This window comes from Mixophyes fleayi, chromosome 12, assembly GCF_038048845.1.
Source record: "Mixophyes fleayi isolate aMixFle1 chromosome 12, aMixFle1.hap1, whole genome shotgun sequence".
NCBI lineage: Eukaryota > Metazoa > Chordata > Amphibia > Anura > Limnodynastidae > Mixophyes > Mixophyes fleayi.
In genome coordinates, this window is record NC_134413.1 from 4700614 (window position 1) to 4726065 (window position 25452).

The following is a 25452-nucleotide window of genomic DNA, read 5'->3' on the forward strand; positions in this document are numbered from 1 at the left end:
GACGTACAGTATTACAGACAATGGGTTAACCCCGTACAGTCCTGGGGGCTCTCACCTGTCTCTGGGGGGTCCGGGGATGTGGTCGTACTTCATGTGGATGTATTGGATGTATCCGCAGTACAGGAGGAAGCCCATGACAGCCAGGACTAGGAGCAGAACAGCAGCCCAGGTAATCAGACCCCAGACCCCCATGGCAACTGATTCTACAAGCAGGAAGCTGGGGGTCCTGAGTGTGAGCTCTGTGTGACACTAGATCTCCAGCCTGCTGGATGCACAATAGGAGACGTTCTCCTCCCTGTAGAAAGAAGAGGAAGGGGCTGTTACATTCCTAGAGAGAGGCCCTATAGAATAAAGGGAGTGACACACAGGCTCAGTGTATGTAACAGCTGGGCGGGTCAGGGCTCCCGGCTGAATGTGGGCGTGGGGCAGCAATACACCATCTATTACGCCCAAATGTAAACACCAGATTTCATGTTGCAGGAATAAGATATTATAAAGCTTTCAGGGGGCAGAGATTGTGCATTTAGGGGGTTTCATGGTAGAACAGGTCCTTATTAATGCTGCAAATAAGGTGCTGGAGATCAGGTGTCGCTGAATATCAGACGCCCCTCGCTCTAACCTGCGGCTTCCCGTATTTATCACATAAATAACAATGTAACAGAAGCACTAAATGTACAAATGTGACACATTAACTAAAGACTGGTATAACATATATATAATACTAACCAACATTCTCAGTGGATATTAATGTGTAAATGGCAAATCATCAGGGGTAATTCTAAAATAAATCATATATATATATATATATATATATATATATATATATATATATATATATACACACACACAGATGTGAGTGTTGTTAAAAACTTGTCCATTTGTAGAATTAAAGGTAGAAAAATAACAAATACTGTACAAAATGTTTTTTTATGAACACTTAAAATATTATACAAAAAAAAACAGTGGTTTTTTTTTCAAATTACTTATAATTAAATTAGTTTTACATGGACTTTACACTTGCTATAAAAAAAACCCCCAAATATTGCTATTTTTTAACCAGACTTATATTATCAAATAATGATTACATGGAATTATAACAAAAAAATATAATGGATATAATGGTAGGTTAATTGGCTTCTAACAAATAGACCCTAGTGTGTGTGTGTGTCTGTGTGTGTGTGTGTGTGTTCGGGAATTTAGACTGTAAGCTCCAATGGGGCAGGGACTGATGTGGGCGAGTTCTCTGTACAGCGCTGCGGAATTAGTGGCGCTATATAAATAAATGGTAATAATTATAAATATTTATATTACGTAGTATATGTATATATCTTACATATCTTCAATAAATTTATTATCATGCATTTATTGATATGAGCCAATATGAAGCTATTTGAGCCTAACTTATAGGCAATTGTCCAACAAATGTTGTCTCATAAGATTAAGGGACAACTAAATTATTCCTAGCCATACATATATGGCTCACACAATTAAGGAGTCATTCTATGAATACCCATTAAAATATTTCCGCATATATTACAAAATGTACATATACAGCTGGAGGTGCTGCTGGCGTGGTCCATGATCTCTGCGAGGTATCCTGTCCGCTACGCCAAAAATGTAACAGGATTTACCTTGTGCCAATCGGATCACCCGCCAGTCAGGCCCCTCCTTCAGCAATGATCTCTCCCACACCGCTTCTGTCAGGTAGTCACTGTCTCCTCTTAATGATAGTCTGCAGCTCCCCGGATTGACGCCTAGGAAAAGAGCGACACACAACAGCCCATCCGCAGGGCTAACACGTCCCACCCGCTCTCGTGCTAGCAGCGACAGCAATACAGCTGCAGCGCCCTGGTCCCTTGCGGGCAAGGACACAATGAAGATATATTCACAGGTCTATAAGAAATCACCACAAATTGGCTGCCTGGGATTGAATGGGCAAATGTGGCAGGCCGGGCACAGCCTCACAATGAGAGAGTTACCTCCAGATGTTGCCAGGCCTAGTGCCACATTTGTCTCCACAGATCTAGTGCCTGAATTACTGGCGCCATAGGCTAATCCTGCATTTACAGGCACCCCAATAAGGAAATTAAAGGAACCTATGACCAACTAACGGTACCGAGGGGCCAGTGCCGGAAAGGTGCCGAAGTCCTTGTGCCCAAAGTATACTGAAAAGTGAGTGCAGACGTGGGCCTGGGACAGGGTTGTCCAAGGGTCTCACCTATCTCCAGCAGTCTCCAGTGGTTTCCCAGTCATCACTGGTCTTATCCGCCGGCTGCCGCTGTCCGCAGGGCTCCTCTTCACATTAGTATCGCATTTAGATAGAACTGGGGCAAATAGCAGGTGGGCGTTACGGCCCTGGGGTAACGCATTATCTTGAAGCGTTCTTATTTAAGCGGTGTTCTCAAAAGTGACATTTCTTGCAATGGAGACACAGATTTATCGATTTTTTTTAAACAAAATTTAACCAAAAGAAATTCAAAATCAGAAATGCTGTCTTTTCACCACTAGGTGTCACTAGAGGTATGTAGGCTGCACATTATATGAATTGTACAGCACTTAGGAGCCACAATCAGTAGCGGATTAACAGGGGAGAGAGGGGGGTGGGGGGCACAGAGGAGGCCTCCAAAGTGCCTCTATAAGGGTTATGATTATTTATGCTGCCAGGGAGGATATCATTCAGTTAAGTTAATGTTGAGGATGAGGGGGTTAGTTATGGTGATTGGCTAAGATTATGAGGGTCAGGTGCTTTGTAATGGAGTTTATTACGTTGAAGGGGACTGAGGGAGGTAATGAGTAGAGATGTTCACTGAAGCCCCGTGTTTTGGATCCCTATTTTTTTCTAAAATCCCTATTTTATTTTTTTTGCTAAAATCACATAAATTTGGCTCTTTTTATCCCTACATTATTATTAACCTCAATAACATTAATTAATTATTTTTTGACCCTCAACCTTTTGTGAACTATAAAGAGATTTATATAACAGCTTCTAATATATACTTATATTTTCATATACTTGGTGTCCTCTTATCCTTAACGTCTCTTAAGTTTTGAGTAACAATAGAGCCTCTACCTAAACAAGAGTTACAGGGACCTTAGTATCTTAGGGGTAGATTTACTAAACTGCGGGTTTCAAAAAGTGGAGATGTTGCCTATAGCAACCAATCAGATTCTAGCTGTCATTTTGTAGAAAGCACTAAATAAATGAAAGTTAGATTCTGATTGGTTGCTATAGGCAACATCTCCACTTTTCCAAACTCGCAGTTTAATAAAACTAGCCCTTAGTCTATAACCTCATAAGGGGGAATTTACAAACCCCTAGATTTATCAGCCTGCAGATCGGAGGATGAAACCATAAACAATATCCGATGTGTGGGCGCTTGTCAACGGTCAAACTGACATGGGACAAACCAGACGGTAAATTGGGTCAACGGTTAGTTATTTTTCGGAGCAATAATTCTTTTTTAATGGGGCACTTCAAGCGCCAGGTACTTGAACATTCATGGCCTGTCAGTGCATTCATTTGTAGAACCAAATGAGCTTGCACTCTATTTGGACAGTATTACCCCAATACCCATCAGGAAGGGAGAACAGGGCAGACACTCTGCTAATTAGCATTGGGCTGGTACAGAATAGTAACGAATTGAAGTGGCGGTTTGCCTCGTGGTTTGTATCCCAGCAAGGTCTTGTCGGTTTTGATTCAGGTGCTTTGATGTGCTGCTTGAGGAAGCTGCACTGTAGTAAAACTTCCCCTATAGTGTTAAGGAGACCATAAAGCCATTTATGACCGGTTAAAGTATCCTTAAATTCAATAAGTGAGTTTAGAGCAGAGGTGTCCAAGCTCAGTTCTCTAGAGCTACCAACAGGTCATGTTTTCAGGATCTCCTTAATCATGCACAGGTGGAGTAATCTATTTGGCTGGGTCAGTAATTAAACCACCTAGCCCTTGAGGACTGAACTTGGACACCTCTGGTTTAGAGCATCCCCAAAATACAAAAAAAAACAAAAAACTGAAAACAGCCAATTGCTTTGCCCATGACAATTGCTAAAATGTAACAAGTTTTGTACATGGCTGGTTTTACAATTTGTGATGACCAGACTCTTAGATCCAGAGTTGGACTGACGTAAGAAACACTTTTATCGTGCCTGTCCGATAGGCTAGGTGCAACTTTCAAAGCGGACGATGGCCACGTTTCTTGCGATGGGCGTATCTACACACTTGAAAAATTAAAGTAGTGCATCATAACATACGTGCAACTCAAAATACAGACACAAAAGTCTAATGTACGGACTCATTTTTTCGTGTATGCAAAATTTGCAATAATACGTTTAATGCAGCAAATTCCTTAAATCTTACTCCGGTGTTCTATTGGAATCTTTAATGCTTCCTGGTCCAGGCCGTTACTCTCTGCTTCATAAAAAACGCGTATCTGAGCACCTCTCCTAATTATAAGTCAGATATAAGAGCGAAAAGAAACCGCAGCATTTAGAAATTGTTTTCAGTAAAAGATTTATTGACAGTTACTAAAATAAAAAAGTTGTTTTTTAATTTATCATAATTAACACCTTAATTGGGTAATGGCCTTATGTTCTATACCGAGATTTTTGCAACTGAATTTGCCCCTGGGAATGCTGGGAAATAATCCACATCTTGCTTTACCTGCTCAACACCTCACCTACGTGCGCAGGCGGCACGCGCCAGAATGAAACTTACGCTAATGAAGGCAATTCATGTCCGAAAGCAAATGACACTTACCACTGTCTACGACTTGAAGGGTGCACGGACGCAAGCGACGTACCATAAGGGCAACGCAGACGATTAAAGTCCTGGATTTCTCTTAAGTACATGATTTTCAACCGTATCATTTGCTCCAGCTAAAGGACATGTGTCATTGCCGACTGATAGTGATGACTGACACAGTATAGTCTTTGGATTTAAACTACATGTATGTGTGCCCCTGGATAGCACAGAACATGTGTGTGCAAGTAAGAGATTATAAAAAGGCATTGTATGTACAGCACATATTAAGAACATCCTGATTTATGTATTTGATGTAAAAAAGATTTTTTAAAGCACATTTTTATGGACGATTGTATTATTAGGGTCACTTATTTTGTAGAATATTTTTTTTTCATGCATTCTGATGGGACTTTATATTGAACATATGTACGTACGTATCCTGTTCTGTCTACATACGACTAGTAACATTTAGGCAGACCCTGCTTTCGCCAAGATTGAATTGGAAAAGGAACTTGAGATCTGCTGGTATTCGAATACGTGCGCACAAGTTGAGTGCGTATTTTTTTTTTTTTATAAACGCATGTTGCATCCAGGTTATGTCCGAAAATGAATCAAAACACTTAATGCGTAAAAAGTCTTATTTTCCCATTAGTGGCGGAACTACCACTGGTGTAGCAGGTGGGATGCACCGGGGACCATGGAGATAATGGGGCCCGCTGCACGGAGAACTAGTGAGCTGTGGGCACCGGTTTGCTCCTCCCCGCGTCCCAGAAGATGACAGTTTGTGGGGTATTATGAAGCCTCGGCCTTGTTAATATACCCCAACTGGCAGCGTTGTGATGATACAATGCGTCATATTGTCCCTGTCACTAGGTGGGTATTGGGGTGGGTGGGGCTCGACACCTTGAGTGCAGGAGAATTGGCTGCACTCTCAGGAGGCCGGGAGATATCCCCCTATTTGTGGATTCTCCTGTAAACTACCCGAGACTGGGAAACTATATGTAAGCATCACATCAACATCCGACTCCCCACCTCTATAGAACCACACTTTTACGTTTTTAATCCTAAAGTAAAGAAGTTCAGTTTCATTCATGGCTTAAATTATACATGAAGGTGATGGGATATTGTGGCTAAAATTTTACTTTTGCATTTTTGAAGTTCGATTTTTTTTTTCGCTGGGGCAAAGTACGACCTCTGCTGAATTACTGCTGGAAGGCGCAAGGCGAGCGGAAATAGCGGCACAGCAAGGACTGCGCCTAAAAATGCATGAACTCCACCCCCTTTTAATCTAAGTCTCAATGGTCAAGCTGCAATTTCAGCAATGTCACTGGATAGGCTGCACTCTCAGTGATGTCACTGGCTCCTAGTGACTGGATAGGCTGCATTCTCAGGATGTCACTGGCTCCTAGTGACTGGATAGGCTGCATTCTCAGTGATGTCACTGGCTCCTAGTGACTGGATAGGCTGCACTCTCAGTGATGTCACTGGCTCCTAGTGACTGGATAGGCTGCACTCTCAGTGATGTCACTGGCTCCTAGTGACTGGATAGGCTGCATTCTCGTGATGTCACTGGCTCCTAGTGACTGGATAGGCTGCATTTTCCCAAATATTCGTTTAGTACTTTAAATTTAAAGGCACAAAACTAAGTATCTAATATTTACATACTATTGATTGAAAAAAAAATAGTGGATCTATGTACATCAGAATAAGAGAAGTCCTGGTCACATTACAACCTGAGAAAATTATAGTAATGCGAATCCCTTTAATGCAATCAATTTTCGGACTCTTCTTTGTGGCTACATATAACTCCAGCATCTTCTTGGTGACTACAATTGTGTTTGCCGATCTCCTTGTGTTTACAGTCCAGTAGGGTCCTCTCCTTACCGGTGCAATCGACATCGTCAAGAAGGATCCGAAGATTCCGTCCTTCCCCAAACTCCCCTTGTTTGGCGGCTTTTACAACATATGGGAATCCCAGTTGGCGGCAAACCACCGCCGCAGCCTTGACATTCCACAAGTCATCGCATACTGTTCCCCACTCTCCACTGATGAAGACCTCCACCCTCCCACGGTCTGGTCTCTGGCCGTTAGCCAGCCTCACGGCCCCATTACGCACTTCCGCAGAGCTTGGTTTGGAAACGCCACCTCCAGGTTTAGTTTTCTTTTTGTGACCTCTCCTCTCGGTGCTCTTAACCCCTTTCTTCGTCTTCAGAGGTCTCGTTGTGGTTGGCCTGGTGGTAGTTGAGACCGGCGTTGGCCCTTGTATCAGCTTTAGGAGCTGTTCCACCCAATCAGGTGTCGAACTGGGAGGCGGCTGAGCAGTACCCCTGACGCGCCCTGAAGGCTTTGATGTAGACTTAAGTTTCGGACGCTTGGTGGGAGCAGTTTTTATGATTAATTCTGTGAATAAAAACAAAAATACAAGTTGCGTCTGTGAATGGGGTTTCATGTAGAGGTACCACAAACATCCTACACCAGTTTCACATCAACATATAGATGTTCTTATTATCTACATCTTGGTCTAGAACAGCATACTTCAAACTTACCCACACATGGATTTGGCCGGACTTAAATACTATGCGCTGCTGTTAAAATTTCCAATGCTCCAATCTGCTATTGCTGTGATAGATCCAGTACTTCAAAATTAGCTACACACGGACATCCGGTAAGTGATGGATGAATGGAAAAGGAGTTCAGAGTTTTGCCAAAACCACATCACTCAATCTGAATATGTAAACGCCAACTCCAAATTCAGACCTCCCGCCTCAAGCGTAATAGTTGTGGTAGATGTTTAAAGACCAAATGCAGCCTTTATGCCAAAATACAATTTAGTTTTAACACCTTTAGTCCTAAAGGTCTCCGTGAAGTCTGCGAGATCACCCCTTTTCTTGATTAAAAATATATTTGTTTTAAATTGTAGATCGCCAAAAGTCCACCCGATACTTAGACATTTATTGAGGTTTGTTTAAAAGAAAATTGAAGCTTTGTACTATATGTTGATTGCCCCTCCCCTCCAGTTTTGATCAGTGGTGTCATTCTATCAATATTATAAAACCCATCTCCCTAGTGAGGGTGGCAATAACAGGCTCTAGGTTTACCAAAAAAATATTTAATTAAAGCATTTTTTTTTCTAAAAATATTATACAAATATGAAATTTTTATTTTTTTTCTTTTTGACTGAATATCACTGAGCTGCCCCCAGCGAAATATTCTAAGTAAATTGCAAAAGACACCAAATTTTATTATTTTTATTTTTTTTACTCTGCACAAAAGCTGAATTTGTGGCTCTGTCTGTTACTCAATAATCTATTAATAAGTTCCATCATGAGTGCGGATCCAGGGGTAGACCTGCGTCATGCTGCTGCACGGCCGTCTGGGTTATTGTGCATGTAGATTACTTGAATAAAGATTATCCCAGGGAAAAGATCTTTGTTGCCAAGACAACAAACACATCTCGAGAACTATTCTACGAGCAGCGGTGACCTATATACGTTCGTATCAGCCTCACAATCCCGCTGCAAAGGTCTGTTTTACTGCATGATAACAATAGCCACACACAAAGCATGCACAATACATCACAATAGTAAAGAGGAGAGTGGAGGATAAAGAGAGAACTGGGCTATAACAAAACTTACAATAAAGTGGAATAACAGTCCCGTTGTAGCCTCAAGTCTAAGACATATCACAGTTAGATAGATTGCAAGCTCTTCAGGATAGGACCATCTTCTCTCATGTGACTTCATCACATATACTTCATTTTCCATCACTTTGTAACCGTGTGTATTCTTTCACTTCTATACTGTACTGCAAGCTGCAATCCGCCAACCACAGAGGTGAATACAAACACACCCACTATGGACAAAATTTGCACCCAGCTGTAAATCGTCCCAAATGCAGAGTTTCTGGCCATGTAAACCCACGTTCATTTTAAAATCGGTCTAAGTCACTCGCCCCTCACAGCACTAATTTATTTTACATGCGCTCCCCCCCCCCCCCCCCAGCAAAATGATTGATAATCACCAAATATTGCAAAACAGAATATAAAATAAATTTTACTATTCAGAGTGAATATCCCCAACTTACTTTCTTTTGGCACAAACGGCAAGGTGGTAGATTTCGTCTTGACCGGTATTGGGTGAAATCGGCATTTGCCAGGCGGTGCCCTCCTGTAAGAGACAGAGATTACTTGTTAGATGTGACATTCGGGTAAGATAAAAGGGATCATTTTGGATATCAGATGCCATTTACAGAGACCTGTCCTCTGTGAGACTGATTCATCCAACGTGTATTCTCATTTAGAGTGTATTAATGATGTACGCCTTCCTTCAATGCTCAATACATTCCATGATCATAATAGTGAAAAAATAGGACCGTGAGGTAGGAACGTAACCAAACGTATCTGTGACAGTGCAAATAACCAGCGCTGTGCCCGCATAATCTGACCGACCATTACTAGACACAATCATTATGCGTTTGTGTGGTATGTCATCTTACAAGACCCGTGTATTATAATACTTATAATAAGGAGATTCCACATGTCAAAATGAGACCAGTAGAAATCCTGACATCCAATGGAAACTCATTGTTATGTTAGTAATGTTATTATTAATTGTATAGACCGATATAATAACACACTGATATCAAACTTTTTGAACATAGACAATTCCAACACTGAACTATTTCAAATTACTTGAACCAATACGTATCACCAGATTCAATAACTAAATTAAATATAAAAAAAAGCCCCATGTATTTGAGTTATCTGTTCTATAAAGGTCTGTTTTAATTGTTTGATCATTTTTTTTTGCCCCTCTCCTTTACGGTCAGACCCCCAGTGACATTATTTGCAGTTGAGAGGTTAGAGAAGCACTTCAGGCATTTAGGGGCACAGCGATGTAGTTTCAAGCAGGATGAAAAGTCCATTTTAAATAAGTTTTAAATGCAAAAACCTCCCCCAAAAACTCCCACCTTGAGGTGTCCACAATCTTGTAGACAACGCCAGCAGGGGACGTCGCACTTGGGATACCGGTAGACATGAAATATAGTTCCCCTGCAAGAAAAAACAAACAGACCATTGTAATAGCAACAGAGGGGATCGTTTTATACACAAGAAGGAACAAAGAGTTAAACAAATAGAAAAATTAAATGTCTGCTGCAGCTATTAAATTTGTATATATAATATAATTCTATTACACTTAATGATATAGTAGGAAGAGTAGTAGGTAAGATGGACAAGACCTGTAGCGTCCTTTAATGTGAATAAAAATATGGTCAAATAAAGAAATGAAAATTAGCATATTTTACAAAAACCTCTAAACAATTTAAAAATGTACTGTATTTTTGTATTATTTTTATAGTGTTTTTCTTTTCTTTCCAAAAAAATCACTGTTGTTGTACCCCTAGTTAAATTGTTACTAAATGTCATTTAAAAAAAACAAAAACACACAAACAAAAAACAATAAAAAAAACACATTATTAAATACATTTTTGAAGTAGTAAAACGTTGTTTAAAAACTGGTTTTGTATTTCAGCAAAACATGAGAGATATAAAAATGATGTTTATAAAGTTGTTGTGAGGCTACAATGTTTCACATGTTCAAGTTCTCCTTTCCTGTTGCAAAGTGTTAATAGAATGTTATACAAGGAGTAATATTTTTGGAGTAACAGATTGACGTTTGTTTTGCCGAACTGGAGATAAACAGTGATTTTTTGATGGAACAAAAGATTCAATTTAAAACTATGTTTTCTGTTTCCACCAAGTGGAGCTAGAAACATCATTAATTTGCAATATTGTTCTCGTTTTCTCCCAAACAGTCGGTGAATTGGAGACCGTAACAATATTGTGACAGATTTTTTTCCCTTCATCAAACCCACACAGCGGATCTGAGGGGCTCAGACTGCTCTCTAGAGATTTCATTTGGTAGAGCGAGTTACTGGAAGAGGACAACGCTGGAGAATTTGCTTCTCTTGGCTCAGCTTGGTAGACACGTAAAGGTCAGTTCTGACATCTTAAATCATAAGAGGTATCAGCTTAAAGTGGAACTAAATACAAACAGGTAAAAAACACATTTATATTAGAACTGTATGCAACAGTTATGTATCCAGGTCTTCATCAACACTGTCTAATGCAAAATCAGCACCCAATAACCCACAATCAGTCCACAAAATACATCAACATTTTAAAGGAGCATTTCAAAGTCTGAAAATTGGGACAGAAAAAAATTAATAGGGACCAGGGGCCTGATTCATTAAGGATCTTAACTTGAGAAACTTCTTATTTCAGTCTCCTGGATAAAACCATGCAAGTGTGAGAAGGATTTTTTTGCCCGGCTTAAACATATCATTTACTCATCAAATTCCCAAGATCCAGAAGGCTGAGAAAGATAAACACCACTGAGGAGAACAGTTAAAATATATGTTGTAATAAGCCGAGCAGAGACTGTAGGAAACACAAACCGCCAACATATTACCCGTCAGTGCCACGAAATATGAATTCACATATCACAGAAGAAACACGCTCCACAGTGTCACCCACCACACAGATATGCACTAAAACTCGCATCTCAACGTCATACAACAAACATAGGACATCACCGGGCGAGAACACCAAAATGTGTATTTGTTGAACACTTAAAATTCTTGGCTTCTTGGTTTTTCTTTTCTTTTTGTTGTTTAGTATGTTTATATCTTAAAAAATTTCAATAAAAATACTGGATTTAAAAAAAAATAATTCTTGGCTTCAATCATCATCATCGTCATTTATTTATTCAGCGCCAACATATTCCGTAGCGCTTTACAATTGGGGACAAACATAGTAAACTAATAAACAAACTGGGTAAAACAGACAAAGAGGTGAGAAGGCTGCTCGCAAGCTTACAATCTATGGGACAATGGGAGTTTGACACATGAGGTTAAGTCTACATTTATCGGCGGCTCAGCCAGACTGCAAAGGTAAAAGTGACTCATAAGCTAAATGATCCCGTCACACAACAATGTTGGTCAAGGGGTAGTTGTATAATGGGTGGTAATAGGGTAATGTAGTGAGGTTAAGAGGGTGGTTGAGGAATATTATAAGCTTGTCTGAAGAGGTAGGTTTTCAGAGAACACTTGAAAGCTTGTAGACTAGAGGAGAGAGAGTCTTATTATGCGAGGGAGAGAATTCCATAGAGTGGATGCAGCCCGGAAAAAGTCCTGTAACCGAAAATGGGAGGATGTAATGAGGGTGGATGAGAGACGCAGATCTTGTGCAGAACGGAGTTGCTGAGTTGGGAGATATTTTGTGACAATAGAGGAGATGAATGTTGGTGCAGCTTTGTTGATGACCTTGTAGGTTAGTAAGAGTATTTTATAATGTAATAAATATATGCGGCCAACATCAATATCCAACATCCTACAATTTAAATCTATAATGTGCAAAATAAAATGGCCAGTAATAAAACTAGTGTAACAACGGAGGCAGTCATGCTTTAGACCGGACCAATATTAAGCCTAAAAATTCTATAGGAACCAATGACAGCACCGAGGAACGAGGCACTGTATCACTTGTGCCTCAGTGAGGTCGAGGTCACTGGTGTCTAGTGAATGAGAGAAAAAAAAAAAAAGGTTTATAGATAGTTCTCCAAAGTGGAATATGAGGTTGTACCCAGTGGTGGAAGTAGGGGGTATAGGGTGTTATGTCATACCACCACTTCTCCTACTGCGCTTTGATAGTAGAACTATCACATTTCAGTCACTTACATTTTTATACCACCACTTCTAAAATTTCCACTTTGATCATTGGGAGCACCTATGTAAAAGCTAAGCAGAGCATTTGCAGAAAATGAAATGCGTTGTGTGTGGAACATTTTTTCCCAGTTTGTAAATAACCCCAATAGGTCCACAGGCAGTGTAAATGCTACAAGAAGACTAAAATATAAAGAAAACAAAATAGTTCACATAAAGGGTGGTACCGTGTTAGCCCCAAGATAGAGTCATGGGTACAACACTTTGGAAATGGAAAACAACAGAAGTGAACAAGTATCTGCCACAGGAAGAAGACAATAGTGACTTCACATCTTGTAATGATTTACCGCACAATTCACTATAAACATTTCACCTTTTACACACTTACTGCCCCCCCCCCCTTTCAAAAGTGCTTTAACCTCGCACCCACCATCATTCATGTTCCATCCCCATTCATACACATTTTGCACACCCATAAGAGGATGATTTTAATGTATTATATTACACTCAGCCTATGGTCCATCTGCTATGTACTATAGGTGATGCCATATTTAGCATATTACTGGGAACTAGCCAGTAGAGCCCACTGATATGATGTCTGGAAACTCGTCAGTCAGTCTCTAAGCAGCTTCCTCCCGGGAGCGGAGCACCATCCAGTGATTTCATCTTCACGGGTCATTTATAAATATCATTGTCATTATGAAGGGGCATCCGACGAGTGTGAGTGCAAGGCGTATAAATTATAGGTAGAGAACCCTCTAATAACACTTTTATAGAAGATAGGAACAACCCTACAACGTGAATATTATTATGCACTCATCTCTTAATAGTTATATTAGACAATAGGGTAAATTGTCTTTAAACAATATAGCAGGGTTCTTGACCCCCACAGCTGCTGAACGGAGGAAACTGCGCACAGTCTGCGATATCAGAGATAACTGTGCCAATTAAACACTCTGAAGCTCGTACACAAAACTGAAAAACATTCCAGCACAAACACTATAGTACAGTAGTGATCTGTTTAAGTCACACCTACGTTTTACATGTGTAGAAAAACTTGAAAGAATAAACAAAACAAAATTAAAATGCAATAATAAAAAAACCAAAAAGCAAACAAACACTACAAAATCTCTACTACATCCTGCCCACTTCCCGAATCATGTCATCATTCTCCACCACCCCATGATGAGTGATGACGCCCATTGCGGCATTGTGCAGTGGTGGCTGGGATCATGACGATGTGAAATGCGTTGCCACTTTCCCAGTAAACCACCCGGAGGCGAGGTCAAAAGAGTCGACAAGGAGCATATTATAGAGAGGGTATAACTTGATTATATTTACCCGATTCATCCTCAGCAAACGAGATAATGTACTGGTAATAGTTATTAATGAGATTGGGAAACACGCAGGTCTGTCCGGTGCCCATGCAGATTTCGTGGTACTGCCACTCCCCCGTATTCCGATTTTCTTTCAGAGCCATCAAACGTCTGCAGTAAAACAAAGAGATGGTTCAGTCTTAAAGGCTTGTTAAGTACAAATGGTCTTTAATAAAAGATATTCCCTGTGTCCAAGAACTGTACATGTCGTTCCCTAATGCTGATCCTCATCAGAATCAATGTCGGAAGAACGATTACATCAGACTTTGGAATAGGGCTCATTATCATAGCCGCTCAGTAAACCATGTTTTAGCACAGGTATAATATTTCTCTCAATATTTGCATTTACAAATATGGATGGGGACTGTCACAACCATTTTTAAGCTGGGTTAAAAAGTGTTCCAGAGACACACAGAGGAGGCAGACATTTTTTTTTTTTAACAGAATTATTATTGGCGAGACTTTGGCATAAAACGTATTGATGTAATCAGTGCAATGTACCCAAAATGTAACTGGATAGTTAAATGAAAGTACCATGCATGGATTTTGTGCAATGTCTGACATGGAGCATAAATTCCAACAACTAAAAATCCTAAATTGGGATACAGTGATGCTCCCTCTGAAAAAGGCGTTGTGCCATGTCCCGGACATGTCTAGCGCTTCTTAAATGCCAGACCACCCCCAACCCCCCTCCGCCAAACCACATGTCTCTGCCCTTGACTTATGGTAATCATGCCGCCTCTCAGTACTTCTAAAATTTGTTTTCAGATGTATTATTATATATTAGGTCTTGAAATTATATATATATATATATATATATATATATATATATATATATATATATATATATATATTACATACAAACATACTTACACATATTTTGATTTCACATTGTGTGTGACCTTAGAACTGTTTTTTCCTTTTGTACTGTCAGTCACTCTGTGTCTGCTCTGTTAGACAAACTCCTCCCCCTAAAACAGCAGACTGCTGCAGAGGAGTGTCACAGAGTGCACCGTGGGTATCCGAGGCGAAACTAGCTAGCTGTGGGCCCCGGTGCAGGGAGGAGGGAACCGGGGACCCCGACCCTCTGCACTGCCATACAGCGGGCCCCGTTCATGGACCCTGGTGCACGCCACCTGCCACACCAATGGTAGTTACGCCACTGGTGGGTATATTTAGTTTGCTAAAAAAACACCCCAGTTACTTCAGGTATATTATTCTGCTCAGTAATAGACAACATTTCATATATAGGAACGTCAAATAGAGGCTTTATCAAAACAAAAACAAAACAAAAAAAAAAACGTACCCACTCATAAAATCTCCAAATATATAAAGTCCATTTAAATTTGGATACTGGCAGCCTCTGTACACATATCCGCCTGTAACAGATTTCCCGAGCTTGTGGGGATAGGCAAAAATCGGTAGAACGTCGTCTGTGGAGAAACAGATTTATTGATTTAACCAATTATAAAACATTATTTACCACATACAAATCTGTGTTAAACATTTCACTATTAACGATAAGGTTTTAATAGCTGGACACAACAAAAATCTTAAACACACAAATTCTAAAATAACACGGAAATTAGAACACTGTCACAGAATGACGCTGTGTAATTCTCCGCGGACATGTGTCCCGATCAGCAACAATTAGATTGGCTGCCAATTAGGCCACAAAGGTAGTTGACAGCTTGATGTTTTCTGCATCGCCGAGACCAGTTAGTGTGTCACAAGGTCACAGCTCCCACAGGAAAATAGCTGTCATATTTGGAATTCTTTCACCCATATGTCTAATAATTACTGCTCATCGGGAGGGGGACACGTTGGAGCACTGAGAAATAATCTGTCACCTAAAACTTTATATTTGTACGATAATCATTATCATGTTATTCTCTAAAGGTTTTTGTTGTTTTTTTTTACTGGTTCTGCAATGAAAGATGCTATATATACCAGAAAGGCATGAAAAAAAGGGGCGCTCTGGGGTATTTCAGATTGGGGGCATCCACAGACTTTGCCAATGTAAAAACAAATAATCAAAACACACAAAAATGCCACATGTGATAAAAGACATGTCTGTCACAATTACTGCAACAAATAAGGATAAACCCAGCATTAATTCAGGTAGAAAGTGGACAAAATTAAGTAAAGGAAAGGCGTGGTTCTGAAGCGATAGAGAATTTTTTTTTCACCTCAAACTTTTACCGCCTCCTTACACAAAAAGGTGGCGCTTTCAATTTACTGGGGCATATCCCGAGAACAGAAGCGCTAGGCAAACCAACCAGATGCATCAGTGGAAACCCAACGCGTTTTGCAGTGTGCAGCCACAATGTTTGGTGAATAAGAGCGTCCCACAGCAGCGTTATACAGAAACCTGCGCACGGCTCCTGACAGTAAAAGCACAAAAACTTAACTCTGTCCTGGCCATTACTCTCAGCTAGATTCTGCAGAGAGGAGGTAGGAAAAATGGAAGGGGGCATAAATGCATTATACGTGAGATTACAGTAGTATTAAACAGCAAACTGAGAGTGCTTAAATTACATTGATTATTTGTAGAGCGGTACAAGCACACTGGTGAGCAACGGACATCACAAGTTCAGTCACATCAGACAGACCTGGGCACTCTGACCACATGCTATGCCTCTCAAATTTTATAATCTCTAAAAATCAGGACAAGGCCGCGACACTTCCGAAAGGGGGTGGGGCTCTATTACATTAGGGGCATTTCCACATCACACTGGACGTGATCATGGCTCCAAGAGATTGTCTAGAAACACCCCCCAATCCTCCCATAATAGCAGCCTTGAATTGAGTGGAGCACCCAACCACGGTGAGCGAGGACAAACTGGGGGACTAGGGGATGGCGGGATAGTCGTAAATCAAGACTGTGCTGCCAAAATTGGGGCGGTTGGGAGGTGTGCACAAAAAAAGCAGATGGAATGACACAATTTGTGGCCTTGTTAAATGAACGACATTGTTTTCAATGGAAGAATTGTCTTTAAAATTAAAGGAAAATCCATGGATTTCTTTTTTTAATGGATGAAAAAAAAATAAAAAAAAATGTGTCAGACGAGTCCCAGGTTCGTTAGAAGCTCAGTCACGGCAGCTCATGTGGCCCCATGATGCTCCAGGACACTCAGCCTGGAATTTGACACAATCTACTTCTTTAGTTTACATTTATGCGACCACTGAGGGCAGCAAAGACCTGCAGGAGCCGACGGGGGCCTCATTTATACTAAACTGTGAGGGTCCTAAGCATGTAATGCCCATAATTATAATATTTAGGCAGAGGGTGTTTATTATAAGTAAATTTTTTAACAGAATTCTCCTTTAACATGAATGATCACACAAAGCTCTATTAACGCATCATTTTAATCATTTAAAAATGGATCCCTCCCCCTCGAGAATACTGTAGTAATTATCATCCCCAGAGAGAGGGCTTTTCTAAATAATTAGGTCAAAATACCCCCTCAAAAAATGGATTCTCTGCACAGGAAAGGCTTCCTACACTATGCAATTATAGAAAAAAAAAATCATACGTATTTCTTTATATTGCAAAGGGCGCTACCCGAAACATATTAATATCCTATAAGAAACAAAAGACAAAAGTATCCTCAATGGACTCACTCTCAGTGTCCACACAATGTTCACTTATCCACAATTAAAACGAATAATCCTTTATTATTAGATTATCTCCCCTTGCAATATATAGATCGCATTATTAGAGAAAAAACGTTTTTATATTTTTTAAAGAAAATAACTAAAAATAGGCCTCCGCACCCTGCTTATGATGTTCCAATTAGAATTTATCCTCTCTAAATAAAAGTGAACAGTTTCCATCAGTTACTGATCCCTATGGAGACTGATCTATCTATAATTTATAGAGGTGTTTTGTGTGTATTCAAGGACAGTGTTGTTGGATCTAAAGGAATGACACAGTTTCAACATGAAATTAGTTTGTTTCAAAACATGTAACTTGTATCGATTCTTACTTCAAATGGACACATGCAATATAAAGGCAGTCTGAATAGTTATGTGTTTCAGTGGGACACAATATTTTAATTAATCTGGGGGTAAATGTATCAAGCTGAGAGTTTTCCGGCGGGTTTGAAAAGTGGAGATGTTGCCTATAGCAACCAATCAGATACTAGCTGTCATTTTGTAGGATGTACTAAATAGATGATAGCTAGAATCTGATTGGTTTTTCAAACTCGCCGGAAAACTCTCAGCTTGATACATTTACCCCCAGGTCTTCAGAATATCTAGAGTTCTATATTCTAATGATATATTCCCCAATCTTATTATATTGTCTATCCCTTGTATTCTGTATATACTGGACTGACCCCTTTGTAACTAGTAGATTTATGTGTGTCATATTTTTTAGTTTATTATTTCTGACACAGTCTAATTTTAAATATTTTCCAACGAGATATACTTGATAAATGATTAGTAAATTGTGGATATTTAAAAATTGGATTTTTATAATCTGGTGTTATTTTAAGTTTTAACTCCCAGCGGTAGACGTATCAAACTTTCTGAAGATGAGGAGGTGTTGCCCATATCAACCAATCAGATTCATAGCTATTGTATCCAGTACATTCTAGAGAATGACAGCTAGAATCTAATTGGTTGCCATGGGCAACACCTCCACTTTTCCTTTTAAGAAAGTTTGATACATCCCCCCCTCCCCGAGAGTGCCGCAATTTGAGAATACTTGTCTTTTAATTCATACTAAATTATTATATGCTTTATATTCATGATTAGTATAGGTAACTGAGTGTACAGCGCTACCACGTGGTGAGGTGTCATTACCTAGTGACGAATTGGCGCACAGCTTTTTATCATAGCAGCTGAAGCCTTCCCTGGCCCTCCAGCCATAATTTTTTCCTCTCTCTACAATGTCGATTTCTTCAAATTTATTCTGTCCTACATCTCCGCAGAACAGGCGTCCTTGCCCCTCCTTTGTCTGGGGGTCTCCCCTATCAAAAGAGCAGCGCCACATGTTCCTCACCCCGTAAGCATAGACCTCAGGTCTGGCGTTTACGTCATTGACAAACGGGTTGTCTGGCGGGATTCGGTAAAGGGGGCCATGGTTGTTGTGGTTGACGTCAATGCGCAGGACTTTGCCTAATAACGTAGACCTGGAAAAAAAGACATGAGAGAAAGGCAAAAATAAGGGTGGGGCATAAATTAAATAACTGGAGCTTGTAGGCTCACAACCTTTGGTGTCCAAAGTCCACCCCCCCTACCCTTCACCCTTCACCCTTCACCCATCAGCAACACCTTGTTCAGATCACATCTTACAGGTTCACCTGTCTTACAGAGCACATTATACAGCCACTATACTACACAATACACCAACATCTCAGCTAATATTAGATCACTTCAATTTTCTCATTCCTTCAGTTGATGTTTCTTTCTAAGGGAGGTTTTATATATGGCAGCCATTGCAAACACACTCTCCTGGAAAGCAGTAGAGACCAAATGCCTCCAGGTGTGAAGCATTTGGTTTCTTCTTCCCAGGAGAGTGCAACCTGATTTCAGAATCAGAGCCAGTTAGTATTGAAGCTCCTTGGTGGTCACGTGATAGCAAAGGAAGGAGGAGGGATATGCATGCTGAGAAGAACGGCATTCCAAAGCCACTCTGTTTACGACACGTGTCCTGTGACTGTGGTTTCCATGGTAATCACACAACTATGAGCACACTGTAAATGAACAAAACAATGCATCTTCTTACAGGTAACCAGAGCGATTTGATTTGTTAGATAGATATATATAGATTCACACATACACAGAATCATGTATACTGTGCTGATATTTTGACAACTGTTGGTGGCAGTGGGATTATTTGCAGTTTTAAACAAACAAGAGGTGAAGAGTTGGTCACATGGTGCCCTGTAGAGAAGTTGGCTAAAAAAAAATAACAGTTAGTTGCAGTAATCTATTAACTTCCACACACGTCGCAGATGGGTCAGCCGGTGGTAGTCATGATTTCGGCTACAATAATGCAGACAAAACTTAAACAGAGGTAAAAATTCTGATTAGTATAAAAGCGACAAGTAGGAAATAAAGACATGCCGTACAACAGACATACAACATTCCCCACACGCTTCATTCCCGGCACATGTGTGAATGACGTCACTTACAATGGGCAGAGTGAGATTGCTGGTTTTAAGCGGCAATGGCCGGACCCGCTCCCTCTATAATGCAATCCAGGCGGCAGGTCCGCCCATTGCCGCCTTAAAACCAGCAATCTCACTCTGGCGTCATTTGCAATAAGAAGGAATTGTCTTCTTTAGTTTATAATGTGCTGTTAAGTTAAAAAAAAATATTATGATTGTTATTGCAAAAAAAATAAAAACAAACATCTAAACTACTTTGTAAGTGACATTACTAGAAGCCAAAATAAATAATCTTCATATTTATAAACACAGCAGCTTCAATTTCCACCTACTTGTGACCTTTCAGATCCCTCTGAACTAAGCACATATCCCGGGGGCCACATAGCTGACGAGCGACTACAGATACAACGTTGCACAAAGAAGTTCCCTTAGGATAGAAGTGGTTGTTGTTCTTACTTGTTCTGAGCATTTCCAAACTTCCCGAACGGATCTCCCGCCATCCCTCCGTCCCCAATAAATATGTAGAGATAGCCGTCGTCGCCAAACAGCAGCTCCCCGCCATTGTGATTGGACGCCGGCTCCTCCACCTCCAGGATTATCCTAAGACACAACATTGGGTCATCGGTTGCGTTATGAATATAGCATCTTAAAAGGGAGCAATTTACGGCTAACAAACTGTCCTTCATTTTATTAGATAGAGAAAAATACAAAAAAAAAATGACATTTAGTGATAGAAATAAAGCAAAAGAGAGCTATTGAGTATTTTCCTTACATGCAAAAAATAAATAAATGCATTTGCACCTCTTGCATTGCAACATAGCTTGTCCAGGAGCAAATTTGCGCCGTTTGTTTTTTTTTGCACTTACCTTTAGAGGCCCATAGACACCAATGACTTAGGATGTTTCTGTACAGAAGCCAAAATATTGCTTTAATTGTATTACTTATCCTACCGACCGGTGATAGCTCTTGCACATACCCCTTCTCCTACTCCAACTAATTACCAAAACCATATAATAGCAACTTATATGCTCTGGTTTGATCGAATACTCAATTAAAGTCATTGCAGCAAGTACAATTTGTCTATATACCAACCTCTAAAAGGTCATGTGTACAGCAATAGCCAATTTATTACATTAGATCAGAGGGTAAATGTATCAAACTGCGAGTTTCCGGCAGGCTTAAAAAGTGGAGACGTTGCCTATAAAACCAATCAGGTCCTAGATATCATTTATTTAGTACATTCTACAAAACAACAGCTAGAATCTGATTGGTTTGCGATAGGCAACATCTCCACTTTTCAAACCGCCGTAAACTCGCAGCTTGATACATTTACCCCCAGGGAATAAATCATTACTTCCTACAGAGGAAAATAAACGGCCCAAACATTCGGAGCCCTGACATGGACAGGCATAGTCCATTAGTCCAAGTAAATGTTTAAACTGATCTATAAATAAAATAAAACAGATGTAATAATGTAAACTATTGTACAAAGTGCACACAATCCTCACCTACCCTAAATCAAAACATATTTTTATATAATCCAAGCATTGGACCAACAATGCTATTGCCCACCCCATAATTTAAAAGGATTCCCTAAGTATATGATGAGTTGGCTGCTCCAACCAATCAGAGAAGACTTAATTTAATGGAGCGGACAGGGCAGATTAGCAAGTTTTTCTTGTTTAATTTAGCTCACCCAATTCCACCACAAATGGATGTCTCAACAGCAAAGCAGAAAGATTGAAAAGTCTGGTGGCTCTGTGATTGCTTGATACGTCCCTTCCTACACATGTCAATAAATTAAATTCATCTGAAGGTAAATGCCCCTTGGCTGATGTATTTCTCAATTAATCGTTCCTGGAGAAGTACAAGATGGAAAACTACTAAAAATAAGACGGACACCCAGACAGAACTTTCTTGAAACCAGTCAACGATCGCTTATTTTCCTGGCATAATTCACCAATATTGGGAGCGGCCACTCACAATTTGGCAGCAAAACACAATGTTTTTGTTATACCGTGGAGGTTACAGACAGTTGGCATTCAGCCCATAGAACCAGACACATTAATAATTTAAAGAGTCGCTCAGCAGCCCGAGATGTGTGGAAATATTACCTTTCTGAGCCATGGTCAACTGTGTTCACGTCATGAGCGGAAAGTCTGAACTCGCTGATCCGGATGATTTCATCAAAGCCGATTTCCACCGAGTAGTAAACGTAGACTTTGCCATTGTGCTTAAAGTTTGGATGGAAAGCAATTCCTAAAAAGCCCCGTTCATCTCCTTCCCAGGGAGAGGTGAGGACAGCTTGGGAGATGTTTAAAAATGGCTTTTCTAGCCTGGATCGGTCAGGGAGATAAGCCCACACCAGACCGACTTGTTCTGCCACAAAGAATCGGTGAGTGCCGTCATTGGCATGTACCATGGCAACGGGATTCTGCAGACCATTGGCGACCTCTTCCAGGCACAGCTGTAGACAACCCTCCGAGTCAGCCGTCACCAAGCCCAAATTCTGGGTCAGTTTTGTATTCACTAACAGACGGGGGAAGCAGTAATCGGTGTCGTCCAGAGTCAGACGGCGGCAGAACTTTGCCATGTTCCCTTCCAAGGCCAACAGATCCTTGTCGGTCGTCATGTGCCGGAATACAGACCGGCACTTTTTCCAGACGTCCGTACAATATTCCTCACAGAGGCCGGCGATGGTCCGCACCGGGGTGGTCGGATCTTCAGCGTCGTATAAGTGGGCTGCATACGGGGAACATTCCTAGAATTAAAAAAAAAAGAGATAAAATAAGCTGGAATGATTACTAACAGAGCTGAATCAGCCATTAGGCAAACTAGACTCCTGCTTAGGGCTCAGTGGTCACCAAGGGACCTGGATAACTTTAACCCGTTTTTATGAGCGGTGTTTGTTGACAGAGATGGGGGGGTTCCTCGGGGCTCCTTCAAATGGGATCTTTTCATGTGCTCAGGTTACCTGATCCTGGTCTGGTGACCACTAATGCGGGACGGTGAAAAGCAGGGAGACCCCCGCCCCCCACAAAAACCGCAACCAGCACCAGGTTATGGCTGATTTTTTTGTTAGTGGGGAGCATTATAACACTGCAAAGGTCTATGCAGCTGCTGATGACTGGGGGTTCGAACACCCACAACAAATATGTCTCCAGATCGCCATATCTGCGCATGTGTCCACCTCTAATTATACTGAAATTATGTCAATACTCCCTTGTTGGATTGGTGTCGGCCTACGCTCATCCACACCCTCCGTCTTTCCTTTCAAGACAAAAGGAGACAAGTCAGGGATACGCAAAAATATTAATACGGAGTTATGTGTACACATTTTTGGTGCGCATGCGCAGTGTCAAAAAGTGTGTTTTACGTAAAAAACTGCACCCAACACTCAATAATCCCCAATACATGCAAATAGATTTAACAAATTTTCTTCTCATTTGGGGCCAGCTAGGACAGCACACCTAAACTACTATGTCAATGACCAATGGGACATTATTGTTATTGCCAAATGTATAAATGTTGCCCAGCATTGGTAAGGAACTTATATTGCCTTTAATGGAAAGACACAAGCGTTGAACAGCCTTAAGGTTTATAACAAGGTACAGGAGGGAAACATTCTTCAGAGGAAGAGAAGTATTAGAACACGAGGACATGTACTGACGCTGGGGGGAAGTAGGTGCAGAGGAAATGTGAGGAAAAATTACATCACAGAAAGAGTAGTGGATAAGTGGAATAGCTCCCATCAGAGGTGGTAGAGGATAATACAATAGAGCAATATAAACATGCTTGGGATAGACATAGTGATATCCTTACAAAGAACTAAGGATCAAATAGGGTTTGTGGTTACCATAGGTTATAAAATGGGCAGACTAGATGGACCAATAGTTCAATGTTGCATTTCTGAATAATTCTATAGAAACAAAGTAGCCATAATCTTATATATATTTTGTCTTGTTTCCTACCTGCTGTACTTTTCCATAGTGTTAGATCGTGACAAAATATTGTCATAGCTAAAAATATGAACTATGACACCTGAAGGCGCTAAGAATATATTGTGCAATCATTTATTTTTTTCTAGGCTGTGAAATCCAGAGTCATCTTTTTTGCACCGGTGTTGAGTTTCACTCCACGGTGCATAAATTTACATGGAAGAGTGAAACTTTTGCAAAGGATCAAACTGATATAAGCAAAGATCCAGCAGGGTCCAGGAATTATTATGGGTTATGTTCTAGTTGCAGCGTTCTGTCCTTCTATGATCCTCAATTTGATCCAGCTAAAGTGTGAAAATCTGCCCCTCAATGACCCACATTGCACTGAAGGGGGTGGGGGGTAAATGCAATTTTATTTGTCCATGAAGGAATTATACTGGCTGCTCTAACTTGTACCACACACATGCTGGGCAGCAATATTCTGCAGGGAGGGGGAGCAGGGTTATAATTCTATGTTAGGGGACATCAGTAAAGGCTGACTCCTAACTTTACAGAGTTTTGTTTTTATTTTGCATAATAAACAACTTAACCTAATGTTGACGTGGAAGATCTTGATCATGACGTTACTAATCAGCGATCGCCTCATCACAGGTTTTGCTATTTTTCCCCATGAACATTTATATCAATCAAGGTGACAAGTGACCCAGCTGGACCTGCCGGTTTGGTGCAATACATTAGTGTTGTAAATAGAGCATTTCATTTAAAATGTGTTCATTTAAAGTAGTACTAGACCTGGAAGACTTTTGGATGATATAGTACATGATGGCTGTAGGGTCAGCGTGGACCAGGTAGGTTACCTGGCAGTGCAGCGATGCCCCACTCACCTGGCACAGGATGTCCTGCACATGGGCAGCGCACAGCTCGTACCCGGACTCATCCATGTCTCCCAGCACCCGGTAGAACCGGTCCATGATCTCCCTGTCCCGGGCAGACTCGCAGCAGCCGAAGTCCTTGTACTGGACGCAGAAAGTCAGCTCCTGCGGGGGGCGGAACGGGGGCTTGAAGTCCAAACACTGCGGGTGGGAGCGGACCCTGCCCGGCAGGGAGCAGAGCAGCACCGGGGATAAAAGGAGCCAAACAGCCTGCAGCCCCATCCTGAGAGATCCCTCTGCCCGCAGCACTGGATCCGGTTCATTCAGCTCGTCCCTCCCCAGTGATCTCCGGCAGCTGCTGCACATTGTCCTGTTATGTAAGAAGACCTCCCCTGGGCTGATCCCCGCACTGCACCTACCCCCCTCCAGTACTGCCCCCTCACACTGCACCTACCCCCTGACACTGCTCCTGCCCCCCTTCAGCACTACCCCCTAACACTGCTCCTGCCCCCCTCCAGCAGTACCCCCTCACACTGCACCTACCCCCTGACACTGCCCCTGGGCTGAGCTCCGCACTGCTCCTGCCCCTCTACAGCACTGCCCCCTCACACTGCACCTACCTCCTGACACTGCCCCTGGGCTGAGCCCGCACTGCACCTGCGACCCTCCAGCACTGCCCCCTCACAC

The 25452-nt window shown here is 41.2% G+C and overlaps 1 protein-coding gene across 3 annotated transcripts in view; it reads right to left on the minus strand.

Annotated features, from left to right (window-relative positions):
- Nucleotides 1-25162, minus strand: part of HHIPL1 (HHIP like 1) — a 40938-nt gene extending 15776 nt beyond the window's left edge. Inside the window, exons 1-9 of one of the 3 annotated variants that reach the window (XM_075193343.1) lie at nucleotides 24778-25162; nucleotides 22070-22716; nucleotides 20412-20555; nucleotides 18646-18974; nucleotides 15143-15269; nucleotides 13802-13947; nucleotides 9707-9788; nucleotides 8822-8904; nucleotides 120-295 (exon numbers count right to left, since the gene is read on the minus strand). In XM_075193343.1, coding sequence (XP_075049444.1) covers nucleotides 204-295; nucleotides 8822-8904; nucleotides 9707-9788; nucleotides 13802-13947; nucleotides 15143-15269; nucleotides 18646-18974; nucleotides 20412-20555; nucleotides 22070-22716; nucleotides 24778-25131 — 2004 coding nt within the window. In that variant the 5' untranslated portion in view covers nucleotides 25132-25162 and the 3' untranslated portion in view covers nucleotides 120-203. Of the gene's footprint in view, nucleotides 1-55; nucleotides 296-1631; nucleotides 3187-4490; nucleotides 7139-8821; nucleotides 8905-9706; nucleotides 9789-13801; nucleotides 13948-15142; nucleotides 15270-18645; nucleotides 18975-20411; nucleotides 20556-22069; nucleotides 22717-24777 lie in introns of those variants that run through there. The other 2 variants (XM_075193342.1, XM_075193344.1) reach the window with 2 other exon arrangements.
- Between the last annotated feature and the right edge of the window lie 290 nt (nucleotides 25163-25452).